Raw genomic sequence first — 12044 nt, forward strand, 5'->3', positions numbered from 1 at the left:
TCAGTTTTGTTCAGTTGTTTTCAGTTGTATTCAGCTGTGTTCAGTTATATTCAGTTGTATTCATTTTAAAACTTATGTCACGTGCCACGAGCCGTGTATTCAGTTGTGTGCGGTAGTATTCAGTTGTGTTCAGTTTTTGTATTCAGTTGTATTCAGTTGTTTTCAGTTGTGTTCAGTTGTATTCAGTTGTATTCAGTTATATTCAGTTTTTGACAACACCCGCAATGTTGAGGTACAATTATCAATTGATTACAACCAGGGTTGTCCAAAACGAATCGAATATTCGAATATCAAGGTATTCGAATACCTTTTCGGCTCATTTCCGAATAATTACGAATAGTAGTCACTTTTCGCCGTAAACACGGTGTTTCGTTTTACCGGAATCTTCAAACGACTTTTTACGCTTTCTCACGTATTAAATGACGATGAGTCGGCATTTTGATTGTTTATATTCAGCGCGAATGTACGTCGCATAGTGTTGCGACACATTTGCACGTTTGCGTTGGTGGACATTGCCGACATTCGTCTTTTAATTCACAAAATCATTTCCATTAGTCGAAAAATCGACAATCACCGTATTTCCCGGCTAATAAGTCGCTTTTCTAGACCCAATTTTGGCTTGATTTTTTGGGGGGAGGGGCGCCTTATAGAGAAAGCATGTTTATTTTATTTCTATGTGGCCTGCTTATTTTTCGCATTAGTCTTCTCAAGCATAATTTGTGTTAAACCTCATATTTGGTTCTTATGGGTCTGCCAATCATGATATTTAATCGTAGGCCGGTTATCGTTACTTAAAAGAGAAAACACGGCCACCGCCACCGAGATAAAGTAAGTGATTTATGACCCTTTGGTTTTGCCGATTCAGCAGAAAACGACAGGGACATGAAACACAGCTGTGAAATAACCCGTGGACGTACCGTGTGGTACTTATCACATTCCAAAATTATTTCAACATTCGGGTTAATAGGTTGTCCAAAATGATTGCCGCTTTATAATTTAAATTTACCGCTTCGTTGTTGAGAATAGTTAATTCCGTGAGTAAGGTTCTACCAAACAAACATGATCTGGTTCTGTTCTGACCCTATAAAATAATAGATTGTTCAAAATGATTGTGATTTTTAACTTAAAATTACCGCTTTATTGTTAAAAATAGTTAATTCTGTGAGTATGATTCTACTAAACAAACGTGATCTGGTTCTAAACATTATTATTAGCGCATATTAGCATAACTAAACAACAGGGAACAATTTTTCTACCCGTCTTCTTGGAGGCCTATATGGGAAACCCCCTTTTTTGAGTGCTAAAAATATACTTCGTCCTATTTGCCATGTAGGCTTATTAGCCGGGAAATACGGTATTTATAGCCGTAATTGTTACGATATCCAATAAATTGTCACAAGTTGGGAAACAAGTTGATTTATTAGAAAAATACTTTCACCCGCTTTCTGGGAAATAATTTTGATAATGATGGTCAAAAGTATCGATAATGAAAGTATTAATACCAAACACCACGGGTATTTGTGGGCATGAAATGTGTGGTAAGCTGCCCAATTATAATTAATTTCGGATTCGTATTTACAAAATATTAAAACTATTATAACTCAAAAATACAACGGCGATTTGTGGACTTGAATGTGTAATAAAGTATAAATTATTTTTCCGACTTGTGACAATTTTTTCGAGTACGAAAATAAGAATCAAAAATTAATTATATTCGGGCACAATATCACGGCATTCTGTGGACATAAATTGTGAGGCAAACTCGCGATTGATATTAATTTTTGATTCCTATTTTCGTATTTACAAAATACAACGGTGATCTGTGGACATTGAATATGTGGTAAACTACCCGATTATAAATAGTTTTTGAACCTTATTTTCGTATTTATAAAATAATAAAAGTATTATTACACAAACATACAACGGCGATCTGCGGACTTAAAATGTGTGGTAAAGTTCCCGAATATATTTACTTTTTGATCCGTATTTTTGTACTCACAAAAAAATTGTCACAAGTCTGAAAAAGAACTCATACTTTATCCCGCTTTTTGACAAATAATTTGGATAATGGTTGGTATTTAAAAGTATGGGCGTTTTACTAGGATGATTTTGTGTTGCGCAAGCATTCAAATCCATCACCGATACCACTATTTAAAATGCCTTGTCGTATTATTTTAATTCTGTTAATTAATACAACTCATGTTATATAAAATATATATCGCAATAATCTGCAAACATGAAATGCCTGGTAATATAGCCAGGTTGTAGATAGAAGTTATTCCATTGTTTAATGTATGAAAATTCCTTCATACACTTAGATTCTATTACTGGATTTTATTTTCGAAGTATTCGAAATTTCATATTCGAAAATAATAATTTCGAATGTATTCGAAATAGTGAACTATTCGGTATTGGCCATCCCTGATTACAACAATATTGAGGTCAAATGATCATTGTAGAATACGAATGATCAATTGTTGAGGGTTGCTAAAGTTTACGACCAACCCAACAGGCAGGTTAACTACATACTTAATTCTAGATTATGCAAACAATAGCAACATAAAAATACAAAATGAAATATGCAAAATGAATCAAACGTTATTATTAAACTGAGAAACAAACAAACAAATCCGCTCATTGCGGCGAATAAACTAGCACTACTTAAACGGCTAACTCTTAACACGAAATAAATGGTAAACAGCCGACTGGCAATTATCCGAAATAATAAACAAACAAATACGAGAGAAAAAGAAAAGACCGATAACAGACTTTGTTTACGCTAACATGCTCATTCCTGCCCACGAACAGATGGTGAAATCGCCTTGAGGGGAGTAATTTCCTGAACGGTCATTCGACAAAGTGCAATGACTGATCTATCTCAAGATAACCCCAGGTCAAATATATATGAAATAAAACAAAGAAACTTTGTCTGTAACATTGGGCTCTTTTAAGGCGCCAAAAGTCTAGCTATTCTGTCTGCACGAGGTTTTAGTCGGCAAAACTACGCAGCGTTTTTAGACACTTATGTTGCAACGTCGTGGTCATGTATATACATTTTATAACTTATTTTACTCTAAGCAAGTCTTTTGTTTAGTCGGTACGATTTGGAAATACCGAAATCTGTATGCTCAAACATATCTTTATCTGACTTGGTCGTGATAACCTTTCTTACAAAAGGTTTATTCAATTCAAAAATGATTTGTACAAATACAGCATAACGCATACGCGTAAATCCTTTCAAGTTATTCCATTTGATGGCACTTATTTTAATTATAGCCATTGCCTATTATTGTTATGTTATTTGTCTGCAAAACTGAACCTACTTGAAACTGCGGTGTACCATGACTATTCGAAGTAATTTTGTGAAGTTTCTCGCGATATGAAATTAGACCGCCAAATACTCTCCAGGAGCATCAATATTTCAAATTTTTATTTTTAATAAAAGTGTATATATCGAAAACACTAAATTCAATGTAGTCTTAAACAAAAAGGAATTAAACTATGCTAAATGCTCAATTGAGTAATATTGACTAGTCCCGTCATGAACGAGGCCTATTACTTAACTAGCATAGCATGGACACATTTGGCTCTAACAAATATCACTTTAGCATCGAGCTTTTCCAGGTGGAAATATTTTGAAGTTAATTTCAAGTGAATTTTTTGTTTCAAATAGATGTTGATTCGTATGGCCTCTATTCAAAATTCTAAAACTTACAGCGTTATTCCCAACCGCCTATATTCCACTCAGGGGTGTTGGTACACATAGTCATTTTGCCGATCCGCGAGAAATTTTGTCTTGACCCGACCAAATGCACTGATCGGATTTTAAGGTAATTGCGTGATTATTTGTACCTTCGACGGCAAAGTATTTATATCAAACAACCGCATTTATGTTTGAATCATTTTATAATTTTATTTCCCATCCGTGAGCGCGTTTTCAATTAGTTTAATTGGTTTGCCGGGTAGAAAGGTTGGGCACCTCTAGTTTAGAATATAAATCATTTCAAATATATTTTATTTTAGACGTGAATTAAACTAGATTTATAGAATTGACGATAAACATCAATTAAAGCCGTTTGATTCCAGATAAATAAACTGGAAGTTTATTAACAATCGCGCACACACACACGCCGGAGAAAAAGCTGCTCGGAGAAAAAAATCTTCCAGCCTAAAATAGAAAAAAAGGATTGTACCACACTATAAGTAGCGTGTCAAGATAGAAACTATAAATGAAACGGAATCCAAGTGCATAGGAAGATATCGTGTTCTCTTCGAAAATAGACTCCTGTGGATACAGGGTTAATGAAAATGAAATTTTGCAGTTTCATTGGTGTGGTCGTTTTCTGCTTTGCATTAAACGTTTGTCATGGAACGTGTTCGACGAAAAGAGAATTGGGTATGATATATATATATACAATATTCTTGGGTATTTCAAGTTTGATACAAAACTGTAATAAAAAATTAATTGAGTAAGTTTTATTACAAGCAAACAGTAAAAAAACATAATGTTTTGTATTCTATATTACGAAAATATCTATTTAATAATTCGTTAGTTCTGTGATATATATATTCAATATATCTTGACAATGTCACGTATATTTAGAATATTGCGATGAAGTGTACAATGGAAAGTGTTACGTGTTGATCACAAACGATAACCGACTAAATGTATTCGAAGCCAGAGCGAGTTGTCATGCAATCGGAGGGAATGCTGCAAATATATACAGCAAAGATCACTTTTATAGGATGGTTGCCTTAATCCGAACACGCATCCTCATCGGACTAAATTATCATTACATATGGACGGGAATGGAATTGGAAACGAGTGTAAGTATTTGAAGCCATATTTAAAAATGTGCGTGGGGGGGGGGGGGGTCGTTTTGGGGGCTGCGCAAGTAAAATCACAATACATTGGGTGATTCGCAGCCACGGCCAATTTTGGACGATGCAAGTACCTTGGCCAGAGATGTCGAAATTTTTTAATGAGTAATGGGTGGGTCAAAGATCGAAATTGATTATAGAAAAGAATACATGAAGAACTCGTTTCCGCATTCATTTTACCCGCAAGACTTATATAAAGGAACTGCTGTTATAGCCAATATAATAGTAAGTTATGGTGTTGCGTTGTAAAGGCAGATGGGAGGGTCCAGTCCGTAGCTCTATCGCACCCTTTTACTCCAATTGCCTGATATTCACTCCCCATAACAAATACAAAGACTTCTCCAGCACACAATTGTTATATTAGTGTGAACTTGATCAACACAAATCTACGGTATTTTACGGATATATATATATACTGTTAGTTTTTGTTTTAATTCTCCAGCCGCCTTTTTTTATACCAACCGTTGCGTTTTTATATATATAATAAATTGGGCCCCTAAGCTAATGTAGGCCTTCTTTCAAGCACGGATAAAAATCTAATCTTGATTGTCTGATCAAAACAATATAATATGTTTTGTCCCTGGCGATGGTCTGCGACGCGAATGACGCACAACAGCTGGGAATTATTTTACCAACTCGTTACTTATCGATCTTTATCTATAAGTATGTTGATAGGTATTTGTCTGTCTGTATGTTTGTTTGTCTGTTAGATGGACACGATATCTCACGAAAGCAAGGTTGAATCTCCTCCAAATTTGCAAGTGCATTCATCATATCTCGGACCAGAAGCCTATTGATTTTGGATAAATTATGTCGTATAATTAGCGAGTTATTAATTAATTAGTGATGGGATACATGGTGTCACTATGAAGTAAGAGCGCTGTTTTGGGGATCCCCTAACTTTCGATCGATAAGTCTTCGGTCTCTGACCGATATTCTCGTTTTGTTCTCATTCAAATGATCTCAGTTAAACCCGATTTAGGCTACAACTAACACTAAAAGTTTTTGCCCAAATTACCGAAATTCAATCAATTTGATAGGATTGTCCCTAATGGAATATACCGTATTGTCTGCCCTTGTCTGCCCCAAATTTGCCCTTAACCAGTCAGTGGCTATAATGAAAACACTTCTGAAAAATAAACATGAAAATAAATAACAATCAGAAGAAGTCTTTGTGGAAAAGATGGTAGAAGGAATTATTGTTCAGAAGAGAAAGCAAAGACTTTGAAAGCAGGAGGCGTGGTATATGTTAATTTTGTATTACACAGCCAAAACACATTTACATTCGATACATTTCTTTCAACAATGAGTAAGGTATATAGTCATATAGATAATATATCAATGATGAAGCGCTTTTGAGGAGACATTTTGCCGTAATTGATTAGCACTCTTTGGGCATTGAGTGAAAATATAGGGCATTTTGTAGTTTCGCTTGCCACGCTTTATTCAATTGGCTATGAGCATCAAGTTTTTACCGTCGTGTTGGCGATACAGCTTTTATTTCCAAGTAAAAATAATGACGCCATAATAAACATTTCAGAGATATGTAAATTTTAGTTTGGCGTCATAAATATTTTTTACAAATTGCACATAATACAAAATTTAAGTTCTGAGTAGATTCTATTCATAAAGTTAAATGAGTAGGGTTTTTCGAATTTAGGCATTTAAGATTCGCAGCATTTATAGTTTTGCAACTTTACTGCTTAATCTTTAATCTGTTTGGACTTTCAGACGAAAAAAAATTATTTATCCAATGGAAATCCAGCTGACTACACACGTTGGGTTCCAAATAGACCCTATATTCCTGCAAGATCTTACGTCGGCATTCACGTTCAATCAGATCCAAGTCATGCAAATCAAGGGATGTTTGAAGAAAATTCTACTTACAAACTTCTTGGGGTTTTGTGTGAAATATGATTAAATGCTAATATTGCTTCTTCATTCTGAGTTCCCTTTGAATTCTGTATAGATATATAAGTGACTGAATGAACAGCCAACTGCTATACTTTTTTTTACAAATTATTCCCTAAAATCGTCCACACCGATTTTTTATATTTGAAGTTAGTTGAATGATGATAATGTGCTAAGGAATTAGCGGATTTTCCCTGTGTATGCTAAATCCGATCTCATTATTTCCGTGCCTGTCGATCATCAGTAATTTTCCTACCGAGAATTGAACAAAATCCATAATAAATTAAATCCGTCAATTACTGGTATTCCCAGCTAAGTTTTAAAATTGTCTGAGATTTAAATATATAAGATTCGGTGTCAATGTTTAATTTTTATTACATCCTAATATATTATATTAAGTTTTTGCTTAACAAAACTTTGTCAATGTAATTATAATCGCCAAATATTTGATTAACTGCCAATTAGATGTATTGTCGAATTTTATAGCTTGAATGTCAGGTTCTAACATCCAGAGTCTCGAAAAAAGCTCCCTTTTGCCGTTCATGTAAAAAAATTTGAACCATTTTCTATCTTCCTCCGGGCATAACGGTTCGCTATATATTGTCGACAAAGTCGGTTAATGGCAAGTGTCCAAATTAATTGAAACGCTCGTGAAACGACTAAGTGAACAAATATCCGCCTACATATTTTTTGGTTAATGAAAGTGTTCAAATTAATTGAAACGCTCGTGAAACGACAAAGTGAACAAAAATCCGCCCACATATTTTTTGGTTAATGAAAAGTGTTCAAATTAAATGAAACGCTCGTAATAGGCTATAGCCAACGACTGCCTATAGCAGGGATGGCGAACCACTGACCCGCGGGTCACTTAGTGACCCACCGCGTTTTATTCGTGACCCGCCAAAGCACGAATAAAATAAAAATAACTGTTAACATATCAGTGATAAAAATTGATAAAACCGGCATTAAATGAATCTAACAATAACTAAACTATTATGATGTACCCTCACTCGACAACGCGACGTCGCCCCGTCTTTGTGAGCATAAACCTGGATACAAACTATCTTCTGTTTTGTGGATTAAACTGGATACAACACTACATCAATACGGTGAGATCGTTTCTTTATATCCGATCTGTATATATTGCTGTATATAAAGTGCAATTGACTGAAATCCAGTACAAATTTTCTTTTGGAGAGTGAACGTTTATTACGGATAAAGCTGTTTTATGTTATAAGTATGTTAATTTTTCCCTTTATACTCACATAAATCAATTCCAACTTTTTCCCAAGGAACACTTCCTTCGTTGTGTTGCAATAATGGTTCTTTCTGATTATTTGGTTTCGTCTGCTGACAAGAAAAACAATTGTTAGCAATTTGCTCAATCTCTTTGGACATACCAATCCAAAAGACAGTTTCACGAGCACGGCGCATCATACTTGCATAACCTAAATGAGAAAAATGAAGTTGTTGCATTATTTCGTTACGCATAGATTTTGGGATCCATATACGTTCACCCTTCAAAATAATATCATCTTGATAACTCAATGTATCTCTTATTGAAAAATATGGTTTTACACAGTCAGGTAAGTCATACTTATGCTCGGGCCATCCATGTTTTATATATCTCAGCAACTTCATCGATTCATCATCTTTCATCATAGCTTGCTTTACATCTTCAATTCTTTCATCTGGAATTTGCTCTAAAGCGTCTACTTTCAAAATATGTGGAAAATGTTTGGAATTTTCGATAAAGTTTCTGCTGAGGGTATCAGCAATTAATAAGGATTTTCCAGGCATATATTTGAATTGGATATTATATCTGTTCAATCGCATCATAAGAGTTTGTAAACGTCTGGGCGCTTGACTTAATGGTTTGCTCAAAATTGTTTCAAGAGGTTTATGATCGTTGTGAATTATAACTTTGCGACCATAGGTATATTGATTAAATCGTTCAAGTCCAAATACAACAGATAAAGTTTCTTTTTCAATCTGAGCCCAATTTCTTTCAGACTTTGACAAACCACGGGATGCATATTCGATAGGCTTCTCATTCTGCATTAAAACAGCACCAAGACCATCTTTGCTGCTATCAACTTGTAGAACTAGGTCAAGGTTAGGGTCGTAATAAGCTAATACGGGCGATTTCGTAATTTTACGTTTGACCAATTGAAAAGCTTTCTCACACTTTTCGTCCCATAGCCATTTAACATTCTTTCTAGTGAGATTTCGAATTGGCTCTAGATCACTGGCAAGATTAGGCAGAAATCTGGATAAATATTGAATCATGCCACAAAATCGTTTCACATCACTGACATCTTTTAACGATGACATTTTCACTATGGCCTCTGTCTTAGCAGGATCTGGCTCTATCCCACTTGTTGTAATCTTATGGCCCATAAAAGTTATTTCTTCTTTCATAATTCTTGCTTTGGTATCATTTAATTTAATGTTTTTAGTTCGGCACCTGATTTGGAGATTTCTTGTGTTCTCTCTCAAATCCGCTTCCGCTTCAGATTTCGTGTCTCCACATCCAATTACTATGATGTCATCTGCAATCGTTATAACACCTTTCAATCTGAACAATGCTTCATTTAAACGTTTCTGAAATATTTCGCTGCTCACATTCAAACCAAATGGGAGTCTAGCCCATCTGTAACGAGAAAAAGGTGTGATCATTGTCGTTAACTTACTCGATTCTTCATCTAATATCACGTGCCAATATGCTTCTTTCACATCAAACTTGGTAAACACTTTTGCATTGCGTAGCTTATGCAATACATCATCAAGAACAGGTAATCTGTAGTGTTCTCGTTTCAACGCGGCATTTAAAGGTTGAGGGTCAATACATATTCGAAGCTTTTTGTTAGGTTTCTCAGTCACAGCCATTTGACTAACCCAATCGGTAGGTTCATCCACCGGTTTTAAGATTCCCCTTTTCACCAGGTTATCTAATTCTGATTTAACTCTATTTTGGAGAGCTATTGGGATTTTTCTACAAGGTAAAACTCTTAATCAACTTTTAATTTCGCTATTCCCAAGTTTCCCAAAGTTTGCGGTAGGTCAACATTTGCAATAAATTTATCGCTGTTTATTGTAATCAAACCCATTTCTTGTATTGTCATTAACCCCAAAAGACAGTTGAAATTATTCTTGACAACAGTAAATCTTACCTCTGCGACTTCATCATTTCGAGGATTTTTTACCTTTAAAATTGCCTCACCAAGTGGTTTCATTTTCGTTTTATTCCACATCACAAGATTGTCAGTAGTTGGTCTAATTTGGTCTTTCCGCACATATTTCTCGCATATTGTGTTGACATCTGCAGCACTATCAATTTGAAATCTGACTTCATAATTGTTGACTTCCATCAGAGCAGTAATTCTTGAACTGTTGACGTTATTTATATTCTGGACACGCTGATGTCCTTCTTCAAGCGTTTCTTCATTTTGGTCATGTTTCTTCATTTGTCGAACATAGCTTGCGTTTCTACACTTCACTCGGAAATGATTTCTACCATTGCACGAATGACAAGTTTTTCCGTAAGCAGGACAAAAGGATATCCCGAACTTGTGTCTGCGTCCACAAAATTTGCATTCTTGGTATGCATTTGGAATACGCTTGTTTTTCGGAGCTCTGTTCGTATTTCGGTATTGTCTATTTTTAGTCGACAAAATTCGTTGCTCGCTTTCTGAAGTTGCACGGATCTCCGTCGCTTGCTTTTCTGACATTTCATATGTTTGGCAAATCTTTATGGCTTTTGACATATTGAGATCAGTCTCCCGCAGCAGAATTTCTTGTAATTTACCGCTTACTGAAAATACGATTTTATCTCTGATCATTCGGTCTTTGTTTTCGAAGTTACAGGAATCGGCTTTACTACGGAGTTCAACGAGAAATGATTCAAAATTGTCTTTGTACTGTATATTGAAAAAGCGAAAAGTCTCCATCACCTCATTCTTCCGAGGATTACAGTGTTCAGCCATTTTCTGTAGTATAACTTTAGGGTCATTTTCGTCCTCTGTATCACTGTATACAAAGTGTTCGGCAGCTTCAATCATTTGAGCACCTGCGCAATATAAGATTATTGCCTTCTGTTCTTCCTTTGACTTGCTAGTAGAACCGCTGGCTAGCATGAAAATATCAATCTGTCTCTTCCATTTCTTAAATGTCTCTGATAAATTTTCATTATGCAGATCAAGAGTCGACGGTAAGCGAATTTCAGATACCGCTGCCACCATGTTAATAATGTCTTGGTTATATGTTACGTTCTACACCCAAGCTATTATAGAATAAGGGTTCAACTGAATACGCTTACACTTCTTTATTACACCAGCATAACAAACAACATAGGATGTTTACAGCAACAGAACATACTAGCGAGTGACGCAACTGCGACACGTTAGCACAAGACAGATAGCACAATCAATCATTAGGGACGTTACTCGACAAGGCATTATTAGCCATCATCAACAAAGATGGACGGCGATGAATCGCCAACTTCTTCCGGAGTGAAAAGGAAGGGGGACGATAGTAATTCTAATGCCCGAAGTAAAGGTCGGTGTCCATCGAAAATGTGATAATGTACAAAAAACGAAGATCTGAAGCAAGAAGAATAATATTAAAGGCTAAAAGGCCTTTAGAGTAGGTTTCAGGTTAGAGTAGGCAGTCGTCTTTCAAGTATATTCTCATTAGAAAACGGAATTTCTCAAGGGAGCGTAATCAGTCCACTGCTATTCAATATAATGATAAACGATATGCCTAGTACTATTTCATCAGATAATGTTGGATTGTTTGCAGACGATAGCGCTCTATGGCACATTGGTCTCAATATTGAAGATTTAATCATTTCCTCTCAGAACTCGTTGGATTGCATTCAGTCCTGGTGCAATCAATGGGGTTTTAAGATCTCGGTCACAAAATCAATAGTTGTACTCTTCACTCGAAAGAGAAAACTACTACCAATACAACTACACATAAACGGTGTAATACTCCCAGTCAGGAATGAAGTAAGATACCTCGGAGTCTATTTCGATAGGCGCTTAAATTATAAGAGACATATCGAATATGTTGTACAAAAATGTAGTAAACGGATTAATCTGCTGCGTTTGCTTATTGGCACTAGCTGGAGAGCTAATAAATCACCCCTTTTGTCATTGTACAGATCCCTAGTTCGACCCATTATTGAATATGGTATGGAAGCCTATTTTTCAGCATCCATAAATGCCATAAGAAAAATCGAAATTATCCAA

General features: G+C 35.5%; 1 protein-coding gene and 1 long non-coding RNA gene across 6 annotated transcripts; one reads left to right on the plus strand and one right to left on the minus strand.

Annotated features, from left to right (window-relative positions):
• Positions 1 to 4059: 4059 nt before the first annotated feature.
• Positions 4060 to 7295, plus strand: LOC120337863 (uncharacterized). The gene is made up of 3 exons (XR_013478301.1): positions 4060 to 4396; positions 4604 to 4827; positions 6613 to 7295. It is a non-coding gene; the product is annotated as an uncharacterized LOC120337863 (long non-coding RNA).
• A 142-nt stretch (positions 7296 to 7437) lies between these two features.
• Positions 7438 to 11043, minus strand: LOC144428257 (uncharacterized). Of its 5 annotated transcripts, XR_013478220.1 has the most exons (4): positions 9966 to 11043; positions 9260 to 9445; positions 8390 to 8504; positions 7438 to 8240 (listed from the first exon to the last, which is right to left on the minus strand). XR_013478220.1 is itself a non-coding variant. In XM_078117224.1 (2 exons), exons 1-2 carry the CDS (start codon positions 11031 to 11033, stop codon positions 9420 to 9422), a joined length of 1044 nt encoding a protein of 347 aa, XP_077973350.1. In that variant the 5' UTR covers positions 11034 to 11043; the 3' UTR covers positions 8572 to 9419. The 5 variants fall into 5 exon arrangements, 3 of the variants coding, with proteins under 3 accessions (XP_077973350.1, XP_077973349.1, XP_077973347.1); XR_013478219.1 differs by having other exon boundaries at positions 7438 to 8504; XM_078117224.1 differs by lacking the exons at positions 7438 to 8240; positions 8390 to 8504 and having other exon boundaries at positions 8572 to 9445; positions 10016 to 11043.
• Positions 11044 to 12044: the final 1001 nt, after the last annotated feature.

Source organism: Styela clava, chromosome 10, assembly GCF_964204865.1.
Source record: "Styela clava chromosome 10, kaStyClav1.hap1.2, whole genome shotgun sequence".
Taxonomy (NCBI): domain Eukaryota; kingdom Metazoa; phylum Chordata; class Ascidiacea; order Stolidobranchia; family Styelidae; genus Styela; species Styela clava.